At 51.0% G+C, this 24,699-nt stretch overlaps 1 protein-coding gene across 1 annotated transcript in view; it reads left to right on the top strand.

Moving 5' to 3' along the window:
* The window catches only part of LOC119171459 (uncharacterized), an 81,651-nt gene that overhangs the window by 10,284 nt on the left and 46,668 nt on the right, over positions 1-24,699 (top strand). Inside the window, exon 2 of the mRNA XM_037422271.2 lies at positions 1,862-2,509. Within this exon, the coding sequence (XP_037278168.1) occupies positions 1,894-2,509 (616 nt within the window). The 5' untranslated portion in view covers positions 1,862-1,893. The remainder of the gene's footprint in view (positions 1-1,861; positions 2,510-24,699) is intronic.

Here is a 24,699-nt window from a genome sequence, read left to right as displayed (position 1 = left end):
TTCACGTGACGTAGCCAGGACTGAATGAAATCGGTCACACATACATCAGTTTTTTTTTCCTGATGGAGTATACGTGCGAATCGGCATATATAATTTCCTTGGGGTCACACTCTATGCACTCCATCTGCGGAGAGTATATGGGACGCCTTATCGAAGATGCCATTCTGGGCATGGCGTAATCACAACACGCAAGCATCTCCGCCTGGCGAAATGCCGTGAAACAATCTTTAAAAGCACCCATTACGTTCGCACAGCGGCCGGGTGGTCAAACGACCAGCGTTTCCCCTTTTGATAGTTTCGTTCTCTGTTCTGCGACTCTCATGGAAAACGTCAAGTGCGCTGCGCCATTCGGTTTTTTTTTTTTTTTACGCGCTTCCCGTTACAAGACATAAAACGTGTCGTGCCCGATTATATGGCTTTGATAACGTCGCATGCGTGTGACGTAGGCGTGTATATTGTAAGTCGAGCTTTTCCGACGCTTCTCGCTCGGCGCGCGGGCCATGCCTGCATGAAGCGGCGGAAACGTTATCAGCGGAGCGAATAAATGGCAGTTAAATGACGACCTTGTCGGGCCGGTTAAATACGCTTGTCTCCCTTTTGTCGCCAGTCGTCTCTTTCTTTCTCTCTCATTACAGCGGCTGTCAACAGTGCGATGTGTTCGCTTCCGAGCAGTGTTTATGTAGTGACTGCTCCATAGCTGTTTATGACGGCGTTGTGTAAGCCACGCCCGCTCATGAATTTATTATTAGCCGCCTCATTTTTTTTTAATGAGAATCGTAACCTATGACGAATGAGGCAATTGTGCGCCGTCTGCGTCTTAAATCATAGCTGAAACGAATGCGCGAGAATTTTCGCCAGGGTATCGTTTGTGGCAAGCAACGACAGGCTATACAACTGCTGGTGACTTACTACTGGATTTTTACTTCTTCAAGATGGCGCAGTGCAGTGAAAGAGGATGGATTTTTCCGGTTTTATTTCCGTATGAGATTCTTTAGCATGATCAACATAAAGAAGGAGGGGGTTCTCGGTAGCGGCGCAGTTCAACGGTTAATTGTAATGAGAGGGTTGTTAAAGTAAAAAAAAACCGCGATTTACCATCTAAGAAGAACTGGCCACCAGTGAGACGTTGTGGGGAACGCATCATCTGCGAGAAGTGACTCACGCGAAAGAGCTGCTCACCAATTTTACACCTCTCTCGTTTTTTCGCCAGCCTGCCGACACTGTTTACACTGTGCAGTCACGATTTCAAAGTCTGAAAAATGCGGGCATACAATTTTTCTTTTCGCATAATAAGTCTTAGCGTGACGCCTTATGTTTCGTGCTTACAACGAAAGGAAGTTGTGATTTAGTTCTCAGAGATTTATCTCGGAACAAAATTAGGCGTTTCAAAACGCACACAAATGAAGAGAAACCGATAAGTCAGACAGAAAAGTTCGTGATGCCCGTTCATACTGACTTGTACCTCGGCCGGTATGCTTAGCTTTTTTTTTTCTCTCTGTCTGTGCTTACTGCTTATAATGGCTTTTATATGACACGACTAAAATCTCTGCTGAGCGTTGAACAGATTCTCGATTAAGAGACTGTGGTCGACTATGGTTCGGGGCTGGCATCGTAGAACATGGGTTTTTCGGTGTGTAATAGAGTGGGACACAGTTAGAAATCCATGTTTATCCTCTGTGTCGATTTCTGTGTCGCGTCCTACTACGTGATGAAGAAACTACGTTCCACAAGACTTGTTGGTCGTTGCGGTGCATGACATAGCCAACTATAATTGTGCCGTGCCCGAACTGTTGTAGTATATATGAAAGGTCCCGTGTGATTCCCGTGTGCCCACTGACCTCGTACTTGCTCGGCCGTGCAGGTGCGCCCCAGCTCGGTGCCGTAAGCGCGGCGATGAACGGCGGCCTCTACGAGGAGAGCCGCTCGAGCCTCGAGGCGCCCCAGCCGCTGCACATCCCGGCCAAGCGGCTCTCGTACGGCCAGGCCGACTGCTCCGCCGACCCGATGGCCGCCGGCGGCGTCATCCGACAGTCGCCCTGGGCCTCGCCCTGGCCCGGCGCCGAGGCCGCCTTCGAGGCGCCGCACCACTACCAGCAAGGAGTGCGCGACTCGGCCAGCTACTTCTACCCCGCGGCCGCCGACCGCAAGCCGTTCAACCTGTGGCCCGCGGCCGCCAAGGGCTACGAGCTGGGCCCGACGGCCGCCGCCGACGCGTGCCAAGCCTACTCGCAGGCCTGGTGCCCGTACCCCACGGCGGCCGCGTACCCGGCGCCGCAGGCGGCCCGCGTCGTCGAGCCCAGCGCGGCCGCGTACCTCCAAGCGGCCGAAGAGCAGCAGCAGCAGCAGCACCGCGTCGTTCCGCCTCCGCCTCCACCGCCGCACCCGGCGCCGCCGCCGCCGCCGCCCCGCAGCGATGCCTTCGCCGCGGCGTACTCGGACGGCTACGGCCTCAGGGCGGCCGCCGCGGCCGAGGCGCACGGACCGCCGCCGTACGTGCCCGTCAGCACCGGTGAGTCTCTTGCCGTTGCCCGGCGGTTGGTCGGTTCTCGCGCAAAGCACGTGCCACGCTCCTGCGTGGAGAGGAGGACACGCGCGTTGTCTGTAAACACCGCGTGGCCGTTGCTAATTAAAATGAAACTGGGCTCTTCTTTCCGACGTCATGTTGGATGACGTGTTTCAATTCGTCGTGAGCGTTACCGTTTAACAAAAGCGCGGTCTGAAGAACCAGTTGTTGCATAACTTCTATAGTGAAGACTATGCGATCCATTTAGGATCTGCAAAGAATCTGTGCACTGTAAGAAAAGGAGGTGGTTCTTTTACTCCTTTTCGTCAGCCCTCACTTTTAAAACGTAATAGAAAGATACGCGTTAACTCTTTTCGAATAATAACTATATATTCACTCCGGAGTATTGTAGGCGGCGTGACTCAGCAAGGTAGAGGTAACATATATCTCAAAAGGTGTGGCCCATATAAGACAAGCCAAGACAAATAGGGAAGACTAACAGGTATACTATTTCTTTGGAAGGTATTTAGTGAACACGTCGTCGATGCATGCGGCCACACATCTAGTGCACTCTTAGTAGTAACAATTGCCTAGCTCTTCATTGTTTTACGTCTATAGACGTCGTTTCGAAGGTCCACAATAGACACTGCATTGGCTGACGATAGATGCGTTACATAGTTCGGTGCAATACCTACAGCGCCATCGCATACAGAGGCCAGTAATCACTTTAGTTAGGGCATATTGTCCTGCGTATGTCAACGTTCTTGACAGACAGACAGACAGACAGACAGACAGACAGACAGACAGACAGACAGACAGACAGACAGACAGACAGACAGACAGACAGACAGACAGACAGACAACGAACTTTGTCTTAACTTGTATCTGTAGAAGGAAGGAAGAGAGGGCGCAGGGAGAAAGAGAGGATAAAAAAAAGGGGGGGGGGGTAGATTCCTCTTTCTAGAAATTGATATAACACGAAAGGGAAACGTGTCTTCACAGAGGTAGTTGAGCGTCTATTGTGCATCGTTTCTCCACGAAGGTGAAGGAATGAACGCAACAACAACAAATGGCGAAATAACGTGAAGAAGGGCACACGTCTCGAAACTTGCAGCGCGCACCTCAAGCAGAAGGCAGGAACGAAATGAGCGTACACACAGGACGAGCGCGCACGTAGTGCAAACACGCACGAAACGAACGCACTCGTATACACAGGACAAAGCGCCAACATCTGCCACAATTCTTACTTCATCGTGTGTGAGCAGCTTGCTCCTTTCGCAAACGCGGCCACGGCAGCAAGCGAAGTGACCTTTGCGCCCTCCCGAATCACGCGTCTGATGAGCGCGCGCGCGCAGGAGTGACCACACTCTTTGGAGTATATACTCTACCTTGGAAGCGGCGTTCAACGAAATGCAAGAGGCGACCACCTTAGTGCGCCCAACTCGAGCGTGCGCGTCGCGCCATCTTGCCACAACTCAGTCAATCCATCTATACCTAAATCCTTTACTGTGATATCACAAGCTCTACTGTGGAAGTATTAGTATTCGGATATACGTTGGCCTTCCAAGCTTGCTTTGCGTCAGTTGTGTCACCAGCTGGCGCCGTCGTTTTATTTTTATCTGCGCTTTGTGTTTCCCGCTGGCAGTTCAGCATGTACCATCTTGCCCAGTCCATCCTCCGTCGCTTTGTGGTAATCGAGTATTATCTACAGTGAACGTATGTAAGCGCACGTTCATGGCTGCCGGCGCTTTCGTGAAGGCCTGCCTGCGTTTCTATATATAGTAACCAAGCCTGTTCTTCGATGTTCTGCCTGCCCGCGTGTCTGCATGCGTGCGACCTGCTCGGTTTGCGTAACGCTGTCAGCACTCGCTGCTAATGCGCCACACGTCGTTTTCACAACGCGCTTGTCGCGGTTTCGTCAGCGGCCACGCGTGCATGTGCCAGTCGAAAGATAGCACGGAAAGCCGTTGGCTCGCATGCAGATGACCGGCCGGCCGGCCCTCTTTGCGGCCGTTTTTCCCATCACTGCATTCGCGTACGGCTCCTGAATGCACTGGCACGTAGATAACGCAGAGAAACGGAAGTAACGAAGGATGGTGTCTTAATCTGCTCCGAGAGCGCTGTGATGAGAACCGCATACGTGACGTAAGGTATGGGGTGCGAACCGGTGCTGACCGTATATACGGCTTGCAAGTCGTGGCACGCATGTATTAATGTCTGTGGCGAACACTTTCTGGTACTTTATTCGATTTGGGGCGATAAAAAATCACAGCATATCCACGTAGTGAATTATGATGAGTGGGCCGAAGCGTTCCGTCCGTTCGTGCTTACTTTCGTCCGTCCGTGCGTGCGTCTGTGCGTTCCTCCGTGCGTCCATCCACGCGTCCGTTCGTCCATGCGTGCGTCCATTTGTCCGTGCGTCCGTCCATTCGTGCGTCTGCTTGTATGTCTGTCTGCCCGTGTGTCCGTCCGTCTGGCCGTCACGCCAAGTACCGCATCTTTTCATCATATTCATCTTATACAAGTACTCCCATCCAGCGGATATTCAGAGAACTAAATGAGAGGTGACTACCTACTACTACTACTACTACATACATCCTACATACCTAATACTACCTACTACATTCATCGCGGACGCACTACCCACGGCTTGAGGAGCTTCGCCCCTAAAATAAACACTTTTGTTATCCTTAAGGAAAATTGTGGTATAGCGTGAAAACAGCCAGATATTTGTGACAGCTTTAGAGCTTTTAGCTTGGCTACGTGTAGCAGCAACGACCAAACTTGGGACAATGCCCTCGGTGATTCGTTTGTGGTTATAAGGCGTGTATATAATGTTTAGAAATGAGAACGCTTTCGAGGTGATGGGTTTTCGTGGTGATGGTGCGTGTATTTAACCCTGAAGAACCAAAAACTGAAGAACTGTATAACCATAGGTGTGCGCACGGAAGGGGGGGGGCGCCGCTTCGTCGCATTACAAGAGGGAGAGGGTGCAAAGTCTGCCCTATACGTTGACCTAAAGTGCGGGAGGTGTTGCTGCGATTAACTAGAAGTACTGTAATGCCACCTTGACCTAAGGGTAGCATATTTACTAATTCTACGATAAACCTTCGCCCCCCCTTCCCCACACCACAGAAAGGGAAACCCCGCGCACGCCTATAAGTACGACTCCAAGCGGGATGCGTATATGTGAAAGACGCTGTGCATCAACTGCTTCGACGTCTGGTGAGTGATAGTGGTGTTATTTTGTCCAACGTTTTTTTTCTTTTTTTTTTTTGCAAGCCGGACCGTGTAACGCAGATAACAGGCATTGCAGCTTCCACGCTGATCCACGTCAAAAAAAAAAAAAAGAAAACAACGACAACAACAAGAAAATCCTATCTTATCGAAGAGGTTTGCCGCGCGACACGGAAACTGCGCCGACCGTTCTGTTTATCTTTATGCGTCCGGCCACTCCGTTCCCGCCAAATACCTCCGCGCGCGCATGCGCGGTAGACCGCAGATGCCGTCGCATAATCGCATTCTGCGCCCCCGTTCACGCGCCGTTGCCCCAGGCTGTGTTAAGCAAGCCACGCGTTAGAGCATATTGCGGAACGCATACTCACCTATATATAGGAAGTCTCGTTTCTAAGCAGTTGTGAATTAATTCGCAAACGGAAAAGTGCTCCAAGCTCTGGCTCTTTCAAGTAGAGGACTGCCCGCAGACATTCACGCGTGTTCATATGCGTGAAAGATAAGATAGCTTGAAGCGCCTGGAGTTGCATCATTCAAAGCTGTCAACGTTATTGTGTCAGATGCTCAGATGTAGTGCTATTTACCGTTCTAATGCGTTACAGAGTGGAATAAATGGTAAATAAGGAAAGATAGAGAGGTCAACCAGTGCAGGATAACTGGTTTGTTTCCCTACACGTGGGAAAGGGAGATTGAAAAAGGAAGAGGAAAGCGAGACAAAGATAGCACAGCACACACACAAACACACAGTCAGTAAGGGCCGTTCCACGTGCTTCCCGCACAGCCGCAACGCACGTGCCGGGACCCCTGCAGCACGCAAGCGGGGGACAAATAAGTCAATTGGCGACGAATATAGTGGTTTTGGGACGTTAAACCCCACATATCAATCAATCAATCATGTGTTGTCTAAGCTTAAGAATCTAAAGCAAATGGAAGCATCAGTCCGGAGCTTACAAGTTACTAAGCGCGCGGCGTCCGCTTGATTTATTCGAGGTGGGCGGCAACTGTGTCTGGCAATGCAGCCATGGTTTTCGGACCCAATGTCGGTTCCTCCGCGACACTGCGGAGTCTGCGGTGTTGCGCCTTTGGGTAGCGTGGTGCGGACTCGGGCCATCCGAGTCCCCGGAGAGGACGAGTAGAGAAGCCGGAGAAGGAGAAAAAAAAATGTTTATATACAGTATTTACATGGTAGCGTGGTACAACATGAAAAGAGAATCACACACGAGCGCCTCTGCGCTAGCGTTTTTATACATCGTCCGCCTTCCCAAGATCCCTTGCAAAGAAAATTTATGCGCAGGATACTCCAATGAGATCGTCGTCTTCCTCTCCGTCCCCGAAGAGGGAAAGCCAAACACCGCCTCCCTCTGAACCTAGGAAAGGGGGCAAGGCATGCCCAGTTCGCTGTTTGGTGAGGGAGACCCCACGCGCCAGCGTGGCACCACAGTGAGATGACGTGGAATCCCATGCGCAAAGTCGCTCCCTGATGCAGCCAGGTTGACTCAAGCAAGGCAGAATACCCCGTACAGCTGCTGGGTCGATGCTGCTTCGGAGTGTTGCTCTCGGCGGCTGACAAAAGCTTGGCCAACGACTTTTGTGTCAAGAGGAGCCGGCGACGTGGTTTTTCCCGATTGTCCGCGTCCGTCGCCGTCCCGGTGCAGGGTTGACTCATCAACAGCTGCCAGGTGCCAGCAGGCCGCGAAGACCACGTGGAACTTGGGCGAGGCACAACAGCACCCCCGCCGCCAGATGATACATCGGGAGGTCGAGTTGTTCCATGCAGCTCGGCCGGGTCGATGTCGGCGACGTTCCGGCAAGGCTCTTGCTTTCTCGAAGGGCCTGGTCAAACTGGAATGCTCCAAGAGCTGGCCTCTGCGCCCCGCTTCGGTGAAAAGTGGGTGACAAGCTCCAAGAAACGACCTTTGTCAGCCACACACAATGCGACAAGCACCGCGTGCACGCCACTCTCATCGCCAGGCCTCAGATTTTACAAAGCAAACATCTTATCTTAATAACTTAAGCTCAAGGAAACAATGTGCATACTAATCGGGACAAGTGTCCAGTACCTCTTTCATACGTAATTCCATTTGGAATCGAGATAACATTATAATCAAGCTAAACAAGCAAACTGTAGAGCTCGGGACAACGAGGGAGTCAGTAAAAAATTTCTCTATGCCCTCACTGTAACACATTGAAAAAAAAAAAGAGTACACATAAACTAGGTAAAGGTAAACAAAAAAATCAAACAAACCTTCCGCGTCTTTTGACGAGTCAAAACGCTCGACTTAGGGCGTCTGCATTTGTATGAAGGCCACCTCTCTTGTAGCGCACCTCGAAATTGTGCTGCTGCAGTGCTATGCTCCATCTGAGCAAACGACCATTCTTAGGTGACATTTGGTGTAACCAGGTTAGTGGAGAGTGATCAGTTTCTATAATAAACTTAGAGCCAGCAACATAGCAGCCTAGTTTTTGTACGGCCCAAACAATGCAAGCACATTCTTTTTCCGAAGTGCTATAAGCCTCTTCCCTGCTGCTCAATTTGCGACTCAAATACAAAACCGGCCGCTCCTCTCCACTCTGGTCCGTCTGACATAGCACTGCTCCTAAACCGCGTTCGCTTGCATCACACTGAATAGTGAAAGGTTTTGCAAAATCCGGTGCCCTCAAGACGGGTTTCTCACTCAATGCGTGCTTCAGCTTCTGAAAAGCGTCTTCCTTTTTAGAGTCCCATTGAATGTTCACAGGTTCGGTCTTGCGTAAACTATCTGTCAAAGGGCTGGCAATCTCGGAGTAATTCGGGACGTAATGCTGATAGTAACCTGTGAGGCCGAGGAATGCTCTCATCTCGGTCTTAGTGCTGGGACGACGATAACCGACCACCGCGGCTACCTTGAGTTCGGACGGTCGACGACGCCCATTTCCTACAATGTGCCCTAAATAGCTTACTTCAGCACAGCCCAAATGACATTTCTCTCTCTTTACCGTAAGACCTGCATTTTTGATCCGTTCCAAAACCATCCGAAGGTGTTCAACATGGTCTTCCCATTTGTCCGAAAATATCGCCACATCGTCTAGGTAAGGCAGCGCAAATTTCTCGAGCCCGTGGAGAACCTTATCCATCAGGCGGCTGAAACAATACGGCGCGTTCTTGAGCCCAAAGCTCATCATCAAAGGACGAAAAGTGCCCAGGGGTGAGATAAAAGCAGCGTATCGACTCGCGCGCTCTGTCAAAGGGACCTGCCAATACCCCCTGACAAGGTCTAACGTAGAAATGTATTTCGCCTTAGACACTGTCTCTACCCTCTCTTCAATGTTAGGAATAGGGTAAGTCTGGTCGACTGTTACAGAGTTCAGGCGGCGATAGTCCACGCATGGCCTTGGATCACGGCCCGGAATCTCAACCAAAATCAAAGGCGAGGTGAAATCACTGTCTGCTTCGATGATAACACCTAGGTTGATCATGCGGCGAATTTCGGCCTCTAGTATCTCTCTCTGTCTAGGTGACACCCGATACGGCTTACAGCTGATCGGCTTGTTAACCGTCAGCTCAATGTCGTGCTTAATCACATCCGTTTTGCCTGGCTTCTCGGAGAAAACGGTAGCGAATTCCTGTACTAAAAGCTCTAAATCTTCCTCTTGAGCCTTACTTAGGGTGTTCCCTGTGTCTACCCTATCTGACAATGTGCTGCTGACCGTGCCATCGGAAAGACAAAGGATTTCCGCGCCCTCATCCTCAGGAACATTGAGTGCAAGGTTTACTACTGCTTTTCGTCGCATGTAGGGTTTCATTAGGTTACTGTGATACACTTTGGGGCATTTCCGGCCCCACTTTACCTCGTAGTTGGTGTCTGAAAGCACTGACATCACTGTCGCTGGTCCCTCCCATTGTACGTCCAGCTTGTTTTTTCTTGAAGGGCACAACAGCATCACCTCATCGCCCACTCTAAAGACTCGCTTTCGAGCTGACTTATCGTAACGGGCCTTGGAAAGCGCCTGTGCTGCGCGCATGTTGCTCTCCACCACTTCGCGTGTAGTCCCCAGTCGCCCCAATAAATCCAGTACATAGGAAACCACATTAGGGTCCTCCCCATATCCAGTCCATGACTCTCGTATCAAGTGCAGCGGACCTCTCAAGTTCCTGCCGTAGACAAGTTCAGCCGGACTAAAACCCGTACTCTCGTGTGGGGCCGACCTCAGAGAAAACATCGCAGCTGGTATACACCCCTCCCAGTCACTTTTATGCTCAAAGCACAAAGCTCGCAAAACGCGTTTCATGACCGAGTGCATGCGTTCCACAGGGTTCGACTGTGGATGGTGAATAGAGCTATGCGCGATTTTTATCCCGCAGCGTTCTAGGAATGTAGTCGTAAGGCAGCTTGTGAACACACTTCCGTTGTCACACTGTATCTCCGAGGGAAAACCCACCCGAGAAAAAATAGACAACAATGCGTCCACCACGCATACTGAACTCAACTCTTTCAGTGCGATTGCCTCCGGGAACTTGGTGGCAACGCACAGCGCGGTCAGGACGTACCGATATCCTGATTTAGATGGAGGCAGAGGCCCCACGATGTCAATCACGAGCCGACGGAAGGGTTCTGTGACTATTGGCACTAGTTTCATTGGTGCCTTCCATTTGTCTGTTGATTTTCCTATCCGCTGACAAGTGTCGCATTCACGGACAAACATCTCTACATCCTTCCAGCACCCGGGCCAGTAGAACTCCTGAGCCAGCTTAGCTTTCGTTTTCTTTATACCTAAGTGGCCCGCCCAGGCGTTGCTGTGGGCCAGGTCGAGAATGTTCCGCCGGTATTTTAGTGGAACTACCACTTGGTTGTAGACCCGCCCTTTAGCGTTCTCATACCTGCGATGCAACACCTCGTTTTGGGTGTAGAACGAAACGTTCTTCCTAGAGTTACCTTCCTTATGTATGGCATCTAGCAGTATAGAGAGTGCGAGATCCGCCTTTTGATCGACCACTAGCGTTGCACGGTCGGTTCTGGCTAGCTGACACCAACTGGTGGACGCGGGTGTTAACACCGAGCCTGTCACCAAGTCCTCGTTTTCGGGCGTTAGAGATATTTCCTCGCTGTTGTCGACCATAGCCCCAGTTTCCGTCTCGACAACTCGCATGGCAGACTCATTTTCCGTCGCAACTACCTCAGGTTTTCCTACACTGCCCTCGGACGTCTGTTCCCCAGAGGGTGAGCTGCTCAGCTGTTGCGTCAGCTCGCGCGCCTTCGAACGGGTAAGGGCCATGCAAGCTATTTCGGTGGCAAATGATTCTCCACGTGTTTTTAACATTTCCTCAGACTTATTTGAAAATAGGTAAGGGAAGTGCTCCGGAAGGTTGGCTGAAATTGCTGCTTCCGTACACAATTGGCCGAAAGGGCCCTCGATTACAACCCTCGCTATCGGTAGGCAGACGCTTTGCTTTTCTGCCACTTGCCGAATCCAGGCACACTCTCCTATATAGTCTTCGGAAGATACGCAACTTGGATGCGCTACATCCATTGTGGCCGCCGAGTCCCTCAATACCCTACACATTCGGCCGTTCACTGAGAGTGTCCTCATGTAAGGCTTCAACAGCTTTAAGCTATCCTCTGACTCCTGAATTGTGGCAAATGCCATGTGCCTCTTACAGCTCCTGGCCATGTGGCCCTTTTCTCCGCAGCTGTAGCAAACAACTGGCTTCCGCGCTTCTAACGCATGCGCTATGTCACCAGGCGCCTTTGAACCTGATGAAGGTGCCGCCTTAGTCCCCTCACTGTCCTTTCCCTGCTGACTGTCTAATAACTTGGAATTCTCGGGTTTCCAGTTATTTCTTGCAAACCTCTTGCGTCCCTGGTTTCCCGACCAGCTTTCTACCTTTTCATTTTTTTCCGAAGTTCGTGGTGTACTGCGGAGACTACGGCGTGAGCAGTAATCTTCGGCGAGTTCTGCTGCCCTGTTCATGTCTACGTCTTTCATCCTATCCTGCACCCAAAGCCTTACCTCCTCGGGAATTCCCCGGTAAAACTGCTCAAGTACCATCAACTCAATGACCTTGTCATGGTTGCCATAGACTTGCGCGCTTTTGAGCCACTCTTCAAAGTTGGCTCTAATTTGGTAGGCATAGTCTGAATGAGATTCGTTGCCCCTCTTAGAGTGCCTGAACCGCAGGCGGAAAGCCTCTGTCGATAGGCGACATTTTCGTAGCAATGCAGCCTTTACCCTGTCATACACCTCGGAGTCCTCTTTATTCATTCTTGCGATAACATCGGACACTTCGCCTGGTAGTACGCATATCAGTTTTTGTGGCCAAGTCTCCCTGCTAAACCCTGCATTTTCGCATGCTCGCTCAAAATGCACGAGGTATAGTGCAATGTCGTCACCCGCCTTGAAGGTGTGGATTAGATCCTTTATCTTTGATTCTCCACCCCCTGAATTTCGATTTCCCACGGACATACGAAGCTCCAGTTCTTTCAGACGGATTTCATGTTCTTTATCCTCGCGATCCCTCCTTATTTCCTCCTCTCTCTGTTCACGGGCTAAGCGCTCACGCTCCTCTTTCTTTGCCAAAATGGTTTCTCTGGCCTCAATGGCCTCTTCTAAACTCACTTCCTCTTTTCCCAAGTGCTCCAAAATTTGTTGTTTTCTTTTAACCGAGCCGACCGAAATATTCAGCTCCTGACAAATTTCGAGGAGTTCTTGGACCTTAAACTTCTCCATCTTAGATATGCACACCGTTTCTCTTCTAAGGTAATTTTGCCCACGAGCCACCCAATTCTTGGTCTGCGAATCAAAATTTACCAAAATCACCCTACCACGTTACCGACCATCTGCGCTAACGAGTCTGGCGAAAAGAAGAGCAAACACGCGGCACTCACCACTTCGATGCAGCCGACGCAGGCGAATCCCATAAGCTGCCAGCCACTGTTGCGCCTTTGGGTAGCGTGGTGCGGACTCGGGCCATCCGAGTCCCCGGAGAGGACGAGTAGAGAAGCCGGAGAAGGAGAAAAAAAATGTTTATATACAGTATTTACATGGTAGCGTGGTACAACATGAAAAGAGAATCACACACGAGCGCCTCTGCGCTAGCGTTTTTATACATCGTCCGTCTTCCCAAGATCCCTTGCAAAGAAAATTTATGCGCAGGATACTCCAATGAGATCGTCGTCTTCCTCTCCGTCCCCGAAGAGGGAAAGCCAAACACCGCCTCCCTCTGAACCTAGGAAAGGGGGCAAGGCATGCCCAGTTCGCTGTTTGGTGAGGGAGACCCCACGCGCCAGCGTGGCACCACAGTGAGATGACGTGGAATCCCATGCGCAAAGTCGCTCCCTGATGCAGCCAGGTTGACTCAAGCAAGGCAGAATACCCCGTACAGCTGCTGGGTCGATGCTGCTTCGGAGTGTTGCTCTCGGCGGCTGACAAAAGCTTGGCCAACGACTTTTGTGTCAAGAGGAGCCGGCGACGTGGTTTTTCCCGATTGTCCGCGTCCGTCGCCGTCCCGGTGCAGGGTTGACTCATCAACAGCTGCCAGGTGCCAGCAGGCCGCGAAGACCACGTGGAACTTGGGCGAGGCACAACAGCGGCTGTGCCGACTACACGTGACATTTTGGGCAGTGTCTCACCAGTACTTTGTTCTTTAGAGATGAAAACCTTATGTATATGCATCATTTCTTCCGCTATTTTCATGTTATAAAAAGAACGAGCGAGAACTCTTTCTTCCGCATCATAGAGCCACAAAAATTGTTTTCCATGAAAAATGGGGCAGAATCGCCAGTCAGATCGCATTTAAAAACTGCAGTGAAGACAAGTAAAAGTCTTCTGACGAGACTGTTTGTAATGGTCATGAGGACAGGCAACGGGTTGTGAACATGGGCACGGGTTCTCTCATCTTTGCGCCCCCTTCCCTTTCCCCCAGTAACCTCCTTGCCTTCTCTCTTGTTGTTCATCCTCCCTTAGAGAGTAAAACAACAGGATTACGTTTGTATGCAGAGGAAGAAAGAACAGATAAAAATGGTAGATGAAGAAAGGCAAGGTGGTTAATCAGTCAAGGAAAACAGGTTTCCTACCATTTACCCGGGAAATGTGGGAACGGGATGGGGGAGATTGAAAGATGGAGTTCTAGGTGAGAGAGATAAACCACATAACACAGCTCACACGCCTGCATGCAATCAGACAATGTCCATCACTCTGACGTGGTTGGTGACATAACTGTCACAGCCGCTTCTCCAAGTTCGTGTTGCTTAGGGCCGTTCCATGCGCTTCCCGCACAGCCGCAACACATGTGCCGGGACCTCTGCCGCATGCAAGTGGGGGAGAAATAAGCCAATTGGCGACGCTCTTTCACCCTCCGCAGCGTCGCCAATTGGCTTATTTGTCCCCCGCTTGCGCGCGGCAGGCTCCGGCCTGTGCGTTGCGGCTGTGCGGGAAGCGCGTGGAACGGCCCGACCTCAGTTGTTTCTTGGTTGCCTTCAGCTACGCGCTTGTAAATGCCCGTACAAGTATATGCATTGGAACGCATGCGGAAATCACCTGTGTTGGCCCTGTAATATATGCTCAAAACAGGGAGTTGGAGCTTAGCTCAGTATTTCAAGCGAAGTTAGTTGTAATGCAAAGATTTCGGTGGCATCATATACGCCAAAACCATGCAGGCAAACGTATCCAGAAATGCGGCCTCCGACGTTGCGGTGGTCACGCGCGTATTTGTACTCGCCGCTTTTCAAGCTTTAGATCGTGGACGTGTCGGCAATCAGCCGTCTCAGATGTGGCAATCTGATCGTCTATCGAGGTGATTATTCATGTGCACGTTGCCGCATTGCACTGGTGCCTTTACATGATGAACGTGCCGCAGTCGTTTGTTGCCTGTAGCAACTGCAGAGTGTTGCGCTGCTAAGCAAATGAAGGCTCGGTACCCGTTATTAGCAAGTAAAACAAAAAGCTTATGGGAGAGCATTGCGCAATGCGTTAAAGAGAAAGTAATACAGAAAAATAGTATATATACGCGAGGCGCACGCACAAGCAATCGCTTGCCCTCGTTCTTCTGGTATAGAGAATGACTCGTGAATTATGTATATGTTTGTGTGTTTGTTTGTTACTTCCCGACTTGTTTGTACTGGACGAGCAGATTCTCACCAAAGCCGCTGCGTCGCGATAAAGTGAACCCCGCGGCCAACACGATCTCGGCCTTTCCGCTTTTCTAACGTTGCACCGTGGCGTTGCCGTCGACGTCTGGAGAGGCACTTGTTCGCGTGGAGTGAACGCCGCCGGGCCCCATCGTTGGCGAAGGCCGATCGAGGAGTGTGCAAACAGTCGATATGCGCGGGGCTCGTGCGAGGCTTGCTTAATAAACGGCTGCAGGCGTTTTACGCCGCCTTCTCCGGCGTATCCTTGACGCACGTCCCCCTGGGCGGACCGCGCCGTCGGCGGTGGGCCGGAAGGTCCGCTCGAGCATGGCCCCGCGTTCCTTGACGACGGTGAACCATTTTTTCCGGGCGGGTGCTCACTCTGGGAAAGTGGTCAAGGATCGAGAGCCAGTATGTACGTGTGCGAGGAGTCGTTGAGTTCAACGGTACAGGAATTTCACTTAAGTGAAATAAAATATCGAAAGAAAGAAATGAATGATCTATAGCAGACTAAGTGATTTACCCGAGACGTCGTAAAGGTATGCGTATTATTATACATCAGATGATTGATTGATTGATTGATTGATTGATTTGTGGAGTTTAACGCCTCAAAGCCACCATATGATTATGAGAGACGCCGTAGTGGAGGGCTCCGGAAATTTCGGCCACCTGGGGTTCTTTAACGTGCACCCAAATCTGAGCACACGGGCCTACAACATTTCCGCCTCCATAGGAAATGCAGCCGCCGCAGCCGGGATTTGAACCCGCGACCTGCGGGTCAGCAGCCGAGTACGTTAACCACTAGACCACCGCGGCGGGGCAATATTATACATCAGAATCGAAAGTTGGGCTAGTTGGATGTGCATGATATGACTGTCCTTGAAGCGCACGAACGGACACAAAGGAAGAGAGGACATGCACTTATGTAAAATTAATTTCACCGAAAGTAACTTTTCTCTCTGTTCATTAAACATCGCCGTCATCCGCTTAATTTTGTCGTAACCGTACTAAACTGCAATACGTTTTCTGTCTCTCGCTCTCTCGCCCGGGTCGGTATATCTGTAGGTCTGAAATTGGTCGGGGGAGCATTGTGGTGTGTGCGTGTGTGTGTGTGTGCGTGTGTGTGTGTGTGTGTGTGTGTGTGATCTTTCTGATCACTGCTTTCCCAAGCCAGTGCAGGGTAGCAAAACAGACACTTGCGTTCTGGTTACCTTCCTGCTTTCTTGCACGCGAAACCAAGGAACTTACTTTTAATAATTTGACCGAAAAAGCGTGCAGAACCACACTTTCTTTACACATCCTGATGTATTTCTCAACTCTGCTTACCTTATGCCTTTTTCTGCCGCCATGGTGGTAAGGCACTCGGTTGCTGACTCGCAGGTCGCGGAATCGAATCCTGGCCGCGGCTGCCGCATTTTAGATAAAGGCGAAAACGCTTAAGGCCGTTGTACCTGGATCTAAGTGCACGTTAAAGAACACCAGATGGTCTAAATTTCTGGAGCCCTCCACTACGACATCTCTCATAACCATATGGTGGTTTTGGGTCGCCATACCCCAGATAATAATAATAATAATAATAATAATAATAATAATAATAATAATAATAATAATAATAATATTGCTCTTATTATACTCTTCTTGGATTATCAGAGCACCCAACAACCTTCTGCCCGCTGCACATACGAAGCTTCTCACTCACATCTGTAAATATTGTAAGCATCTTTTATTATAGACTACTACTGCTGTTACTTCTACTACTGCTACTACTATGACTAGCACTATAGTAGTAGTAGTAGTAGTAGTAGTAAAGTGACAAGACGCTGTGCTTTTTCTCCTTGGTAGCCAGAAACTTCGGTGAGGTGCCGCCCTGAATCCGGAGTGGGGATTGTTCTGTCAGTCAAGTGGGACCGAGTGTCTTTTTGCGCTGTGTGTGTCATGGCAGATGGAAATTTCGTCGTGCACATAAGAACTCGCATTCCGAGGGCATATATAGCTTACTTTTTTTTAACTGTTATATGGCTTTATGGCCCGAGAAGTGCATAAATATGAACACACGCTTTGGAACCAATCTAGTAGTTACTCGACACTTAGCATATAGTAATTTATGCTTTTTTCCTCGTTAGTCACAGCGTCCAGGAAAAAAAAAAGCATTGATCGAATGAAAATAGGCACCCCTGTCGAAATGTCGGTCAGCCTGTCTGAGTCATCGTATCCATGTTTATACAACTTCTACACTGCACACCGCGTTTGCATCTGTTAAATTCGCCCCCACCTGTACGCCAACAAAGCAGGGTTGACTGCTTTGTTGGTTATCTCTCGAGCATTCTGATCGGAGCGTGTTCGCCGCTACCATCACAGCTGTATTACAGTGCGAGTGGTGGTGGTGGTAGTGATTAGAATGAAGAGGAAAAAGGCACCTAATTTCTGTCTGCCTTCAGGCGACACGGCGCAGTGCCTTACAGGGGGTGGGGGGAAGGAGGGATAAAAAGAATAGAAGGAAAGTAGAAGCAGAAGAAGACAGCCAACGAGAGGAAAAAGAAGGAGATAGGAAAGTGGGGATCCGGTCGAAGCAGTCCAAGGGCGGGGTGCCACAATGCGAGAGCTACACGGCGTCAGGAGACCGCGGAGGGCGAACCAGTCGGCGGGAGCTACGCTGAAGTCGGAGATCGCGAGGGCACAACCGTCCAGCTTGAAATCCTGCGAGCGAATCTCAAAACAACGTCACTTGTGCGTATGTGTACGCGTGAACCATCGCTCCAGTTGGAAGCTCAACTGAGCCGATGATCACATCCCTCTCCGCCTTTTTTTTATTCTCTCTAAAACACTTCCGGCCGTAGTAACATAACGTCTTACAGTGTATACGCATCTGACCTTAGACTATAGATTGATTGATTGATATGTGGGGTTTAACGTCCCAAAACCACCATATATGATTAATGAGAGACGCCGTAGTGGAGGGCTCCGTAAATTTCGACCACCTGCCATGGGGTTCTTTAACGTGCGCTCAAATCTGAGCATTGGGGCCTACAACATTTCCGCCTCCATCGGAAATGCAGCCGCCGCAGCGGGGATTCGATCCCGCGACCTGCGGGTCAGCAGCCGAGTACCTTATAGCCACTAGACCACCGCGGCGGGGTCCTTAGACTATAGAGTCTCGAGACATGCGCCTCTCATGGCCTTGCGCGCGGACGGGTGATTTGGTTTGGGATTGAGAAGCCCGTCGGCATCTATACACCGACCATGCCCGCATGAACCGTTATCTCTGTGCCTCTCTTCTCCAATAACTAATGAATGACAGCCCGCCTGCTGCGCACTGCCCGTGGGCTTTAGCTGGAGCCGGCGAGTGCCGTCCTGCGTATCTTCCCTTGGGGTTCTCTTCGCTAACTCCGTGTTCCTTGCTGAAACACCTTCCGTGGCACTCTTTGCTTTGATGGGTTACCACGAGCTATAGGGAGTAAGAAAAAAAGAAAAAAAAAGTAAGAAAAAAAGAAAGGATAAACGAAACGCACGCCCGTGGTGGCGAACCCCGTCCTGGTAGCTTTTTGCCCCTGTTTTCTTTTTGGTGTCACAACACTTGCCGTCTCTTCGTATATTAGCTCTGGGTTCTGCTGGTATACGGTGTTCCATAAGTTTTCTTTGAAGCTATACTTCTGTGTCAGCACCCTCTTCTGATACTGGCACAGAGGTGAGGGTGGTCACGCCGCACACCGGATAGAGCCCGACCAAAAACTTAATTATTTGTGGCACCAACTCTTTCGCTAAAGCAGTTTCTGCCCTAATTTCTATGTCTCAAAGTTAGTATAGAAAAAAAACCCCGTTGTTCTGTCAATTTTTGAAAGATGCCTCCGTCAGTGTATCTATATACCTGTAGAACTCGATTCCCCGGAGGGCAAGGCGTTCGACTTCACGCCACTACGCTGTCAAATCTGGTGATATAGAATTTATATATTACACAGGTATTGCCTCAAGGGCCTGGTAAGCCTTTTTTTGTTATTAGTACAAGGTGTGGGAGGATTCGGTTCAATCGGGTCTGTTTCCGGATTCGGTGCCTGCCGGTTCGGTTCCCGCCGGTTCGGTTCCCGGGTTCGGCAGAAGGTGTCCGCTGGTTCGGTTCCCGGTCATGATTGCCGCGTTTGTGTACTTACAGGCGCTTGTGTATAGTTCGGGAGTGCCTAAAGAACACCACGGAGAAGGTTAAAATTAGCCCGCAGTGTTCTCCCATATACGTCTTGCCTTATATTCCTGGTTCTGGCTCAGGAAAACTTATTTGAACTATCTGAACAGAGGATGATATTCTATTGACCGCTATCCATTTAAGCATGCTCTCTTGTTCGCACTACATTTCTAAAATTGAAAAGTGCGGTCGCCATATGCGCATATACGCACATACTGTGACTAAGAGGGATATGCGCGCCGTTTTTCTGCATCGCATGTATACAGTCTGCATATCGCCGCCGGTGGCAAGAGAGCACATATGCGCGCCGTCTGTTTCCGGCACGTGCGGAAAAAAGGCCTAACGAGCACGCAGAAAAAAAAAAGAGAAAGGAGAAAGTTTGGAGGTGTAAACGGGAGGCCCCAGGCCTTGAACTGGCGCTCCGTGCGCGCGTTGTTACAGTCGCACGGCGGCGTGTTTGCGAGCTCAAGGCGTGGCCGGTGTAGATACGCGTGCACACACATACACACGCGTGCATATGTACGTGTATATATGAACGCTCGATCCGCGCAAACGCGACTGCTTGAGACGAGAGGGGTGACGGAAGGGAGGAGGGTATTCAGAGACCCCACCTCCGGCCGGAAAGAGGAACGACGCCTCCGAGGACCGCCCTTCTTATTGCAGCGTTCCTGACGCTACTAGAGCTGTTGTGCGTACAATGCGCGAGTGGAATGGCGGTTCCAGACGTAAGGGTTTCCCACTATGAACCATCTGGCGCTGCGGTCGCTCGGTTACGATGGAAACGAGTACGCGGATAATTGAAAGGAACGATTGTCATCCGGCTGTTTGTTGTACTAAGTTATGTGCAAGCGAAATTCATTTGCAGTGAAACTTAGGCAGTGAAACTTAAATTGAGGACGAGGCAACGAGTGATGGAGGGAAAAATGACAGGTGAAACCTTAAGAGACACGAAGAGAGCAGAGCAGAGAACAAACGGGTGCTGAGGATATCATAGTTGAAATCAAGAAGAAAGGGACATGGGCCGGGCACATAGCGCGCAGAATATAACCGCTGGTCATGAAGGGTAACTAAGTGGATTCCAAGAAAATGCAGTCAGGTCAAAGGGAAACAGGATATCGGGTGGACAGTAGTAGTAGTAGTAAACAACTTTATTAAGGCAGCTGACGGTTTCCTAAGTGGCGAGGGCTGTCAGGCCATGCCTGGTCGCCACCTCGTCAGCGCGTTTGATGGCCCGGAGCTGGGTGTCCAGGCTTGTGGTCGTGAGGATTCTCTCCCAGGCCTCACTTGAAGGTGACTGTCCTAGGAGGTTTGGTGGGGGAGGGTCCTTGCTGCATCCCCAGATGATGTGATCCAAGGTTGCGGTCTGGGTCTTGCAAAGGGTGCACGTAGATGTGAATAAGGCAGGGTATATGTGCCTGTATATGTACGGGGAAGGGAATGAGTTCGTTTGAAGCCGCCGCCAAGTGATTTGTTGAGCTTTGTTTAGTTCCGGGTGCGGGGGTGGTCTGGTTTGCCTTGATAGCTTGTAGTACTGTGTGATGTCGTGAAAGGTGATGAGTGCTTCAGTTGCTTCGATATCGTGGTCCGAAGTCTGGCCCACCGCTCGGCATACGAGTCCTCGAGCTTGTCTGTGGGCGGCTTCGTTGCCCGGGTTTCCTGCGTGCGCTGGGACCCAGATGAGTTGGATTAAACGAGGATCGTCATCGTCGGTGCTGCTGGCAGTAGTGTCGCCTGAGGCGTTGCGTGCCGCTCGGGGCAGAGGACGGAGGATGCGCGCCGTGGTTGGGGAAACAGTGCCCCGGGCAAATCGGATGATAGCAGATTTGGAGTCACTGATAATTGTTTCAAAACCGGCCATTGCGGCGAGTGCTATGGCAGCTTCTTCGGCCTCGGTTGGGTCTTGTGTGCGTATGGAGCCGGCGCACCTCGTGGTAGGCTCTATATCGACTGGGGTACGTTTCGACGAGACGTTGATTGCAAAGGCTTGTTTGGGGGTTGGGTAGCTTGCCGCGTCGACGTGAGCCACTTTTGTGTTCGTACCATAGGTATTGTGAAGGTTTCTGGCGCGGGCTGATCGTCTACCGTCATGAATGCCGGCCAGCATGTTTTTCGGCAGCGGCTGCACAATGAAGCGCTGTCTGAGGAGAGGCGGTAGCGAGATCAAGTCTTGTCCGCTTGGTGACGAGGGAATTCCGATACGTTGAAGTATCCATCTTCCGGTTTTACTACCACGCAATCGTTCAATTTGTGCAGTTCGGTGAGCCTCGATAAGTTCATCTATTGTATTGTGAATTCCAAGGCTGAGGAGGTGCATGGTCGATGTGGTGCGGGAGAGGCCCAAAGCGATCTTGTGGACTGTGCGAATAAGTCTGTCTACTTTTTCTTTTTCAGCCTGGAGGAGTCGTAGGTACGGTAAGGCATAAGTTATTCTTGTGGTTACGAAGGCGTTTAACAGCTGGAGAAGTTCCTTTTCTTTCATGCCGTGTTTCCGCGCGGAGATTCTTCCTAACAGACGGGCAGTCTGAGTGACGGTGACCGCAAGCCTCTGTAGTGCGACGGTATTGCCCCTGCCGGCTTGTACGTGAAGGCCGAGTACCCGCATGTGCTGCACTATCGGTATTTCGGATCCGGCCATTCTGAGAGTGATGGTTGGTAGTGGCGGGTGTTTAACCTTACGGTAGTCAGGAGGACGAAGAAGGAGGAGTTCAGATTTCTCCACTGAGCATTCGAGACCTGCACACGCGACGTATCCGGCCACTGTGTCCACAGCACGTTGCAGTGCCTCCTCGATCTGTCCGTCGGAGCCAGTAGTGGTCCATACCGTCACGTCGTCCGCGTATAGGGTGTGTCGGATATTGGGTATGCAGTCTAGTAACTGTGGGAGTTGGCTCATTACAAGGTTGAAGAGGAAAGGTGAAAGAACAGCTCCCTGTGGCGTGCCTTTGTTGGATAGGGCAAGTCTCTTCGTGGCGTTGCTGTCAATCAGGGAAAGTTCCACAGTACGGCCTTGGAGGAAAGAGCACACGTAGTTGTAAATACGTTCCCCAGGGTTTGTTGAAGCCAAGTGCTGGGCTATCGCTTCATGTGTTACGTTATCGAACGCCTTGCGTAGGTCTATGCCTAGCATTGCTCGCGTGCCCGCACGTACGGGGTCTTTCAACAAATCGTGGTAGATTTGTACGAGGGCGTCTTGAGTAGATAAGTGGGCGCGAAAACCGAGCATGGTTGGAGGGAAAAGGTCTTGCTCTTCTGCAAGTGTTTCTAGCCGAGCCAAGACCACGTGCTCAAATAGTTTGCCAAGGCATGAAGTTAACGAGATGGGGCGAAGATTTGATAAGTCTGCCTTTTTTCCGGGCTTTGGTATAAACACTATTTTCGCGTGCTTCCATTCTTCTGGTATATTTCCGGCATGCCAGCAGTCATTGAAATATTCAGTAAGGGCAGTTACTGACCTTGCGTCTAGGTTGCGGATTGTTTTGTTCGAGACGCCGTCTGGACCTGGTGCCGAAGTTGTGCGAAGCTTTAGAATGGCTGCATATACTTCGGCTTCTGTGATGTCGGCATCAAGAGTTGGATTTGGTTTACCTTCATAGGGTGGTAGCGGTGTCGCTGGTTGATGGGCTTGGTTGATGTATTTGTCCGCCAGTTCAATTAGTAGATCTTCGTCTGATCCGGGGTGTTGGTGGACAAGTCGCTTAAGTCTGTGCCGTGCGGCTGTTTTCGAGTCGTCGGGATCCAGTAAGTGGCGTAACAGGTGCCACGTCTTCTTGTTGCCTAGCTGTCCGTTGAGTCCGCTGCACAGCTGGCCCCATTGTTGGCGGGCGAGGTAGGTACTGTGTCGCTCAATTTCTTCAGAGAGGGCCTGTATGCGGCGACGCAATTTCTTATTGTAGCGCTGCTTCTGCCATCTGCGCAGCAGGCTGGCGTGTGCGTCCCACATGTGGAGAAGACGAGAGTCTGTGGCAGGCGTTTCCTCTGCTGCTTTACTTTCGCGCGTTGTGCGTCGCACGTGGTCGTTTAGGGAGGCTGTCCATTCCTTGAGGTTTGTTATGCGTTCTGGGGCTTCACTTTCACGGATGTCTCTAAATTTTGGCCACTCCGTGATTTGAGCGAGGGCGTTGTGTACTCTCTTGCCAGCGGACGTCTGTACCTGGATGGCAATGATGTAGTGGTCACTACCAGCGAGTTGACAGGTGTTCTCCCATCTGGCCTGCGCAATATTCTTGCAGTATGTGAGATCGGGTGACGTGTCCCTACACACGCTGTTTCCTATGCGGGTTGGTGACTGCTGCAGGTCATTTAGTAGAGTGAGCCGGAGGTCCTGACCGAGTTGCCATAGCTTCTTGCCTCGTTTGTTCGCCTGCAGGTAGCCCCAGTCAGGGTGCCTGGCGTTGAAATCGCCCAGTATAAGCAGTTGTGCGCCTCGAGAAAGCGATGTGGTTTTCTGGAAGAGCAGGTTGAAGTCGTCGGCGCGTGCCCGGGGTGCGCAATATACGTTGAGGATGAAGACTGATTGGTGCGAGCGTTTTCGCGGAAGAATTTCAACGACCGTGTGTGGAATGTCCGAGAATTCTAAGTCGTGTTGTTTCGCCGTGAGGCTCTTGTGGACGAGCGTGCCTGTACTTGGGGCTTCTTGGTTGTGCGAGTCGGTGAATTGTTGGAAAGCGATGTAACCAGGGAGTGAGACAGAAGCCATTGTTTCTTGTAGTGCGATGACGTCTGGAGGCGTTTGGCAATTGGGCAGTTGTGTTTCTTGTACGAGTAGCTGCAGGTGGGCTTTCTTTTTACGAAAGCCCCTGCAGTTCCACTGCCATATAGTCAAGTGGGTGCTGGCCATGATGCAGCAGCTGGAGCATTACTTGAGGCCGTCGTGGGTTCGCTGTGCTGGGTGGAAGAGTGAGAGGTCACTCGGTTGCGTGTGATAGCTGGTGCTCTGGCCATGCTTTGCTTGATTACTGCAAAACTGGTGTCTGTGGCAGTTCTGAGTGCTTCTAATCCGGCTACGGTGTTGTTTACGGTGGCTTCCATGTTTGAGAACCGTGTCTCTATGTTCGTTAGGCGTGAGTCTACGGTTGCGAAGGCTTCTGTTACGGCGGCACGAACGGCGTTGACGACCGTGGTTTGGACTGTCGTGCGGAGGGCTTCAGCAACGGATGCGTTGACCATTTCAATAATTCGCGCCGTCATGTCCTCTTCGGATTGCAGCGTTTCCGTGGAAGTCGTTGCTTTGCGTTTGGCTGCTGCGGGTGGTTGGGGCTGTTGAGTTGAATTATGCACGGACTGGCTGGCCTTTGCCAGTTTACTTTCTAGGGAGCGGTTCTGCGCAAGGAGCACTTCGATCTGAGCTTGTTGCGTCGCCATTTGGGATTTTAACGCATTGATTGTTTGCGTAAGTTCCTTGACGAGCGGGTCATGCGTTGAGGCGCACGGTTTCGATGGCTGCGGGGGAGATGATGGCAGCGGAGACGCTGCGCTTGGCGCCCATGCTACACTAGGGTTGCTTGGTGGTGCTTTGGATATATCAGCATGTGGGATGCGACTTGATGATCGGGTTCTTGATTTGGACCTAGAGTGGGAGGCTGCTTGACCCTGGCGAGATCGTGACTTCGATCGGCTGTCGCGTTTCGTCGGCGTTTGTGATGTCCCGAAACTGGGGTAGTTACGCTCGTCCAAGGCAGGCGGGC

This window comes from Rhipicephalus microplus, chromosome 4 (assembly GCF_043290135.1).
Source record: "Rhipicephalus microplus isolate Deutch F79 chromosome 4, USDA_Rmic, whole genome shotgun sequence".
Taxonomy (NCBI): domain Eukaryota; kingdom Metazoa; phylum Arthropoda; class Arachnida; order Ixodida; family Ixodidae; genus Rhipicephalus; species Rhipicephalus microplus.
The sequence above is the reverse complement of the archived record's forward strand: the minus strand, read 5'-3'. Positions and strand labels throughout refer to the sequence as shown.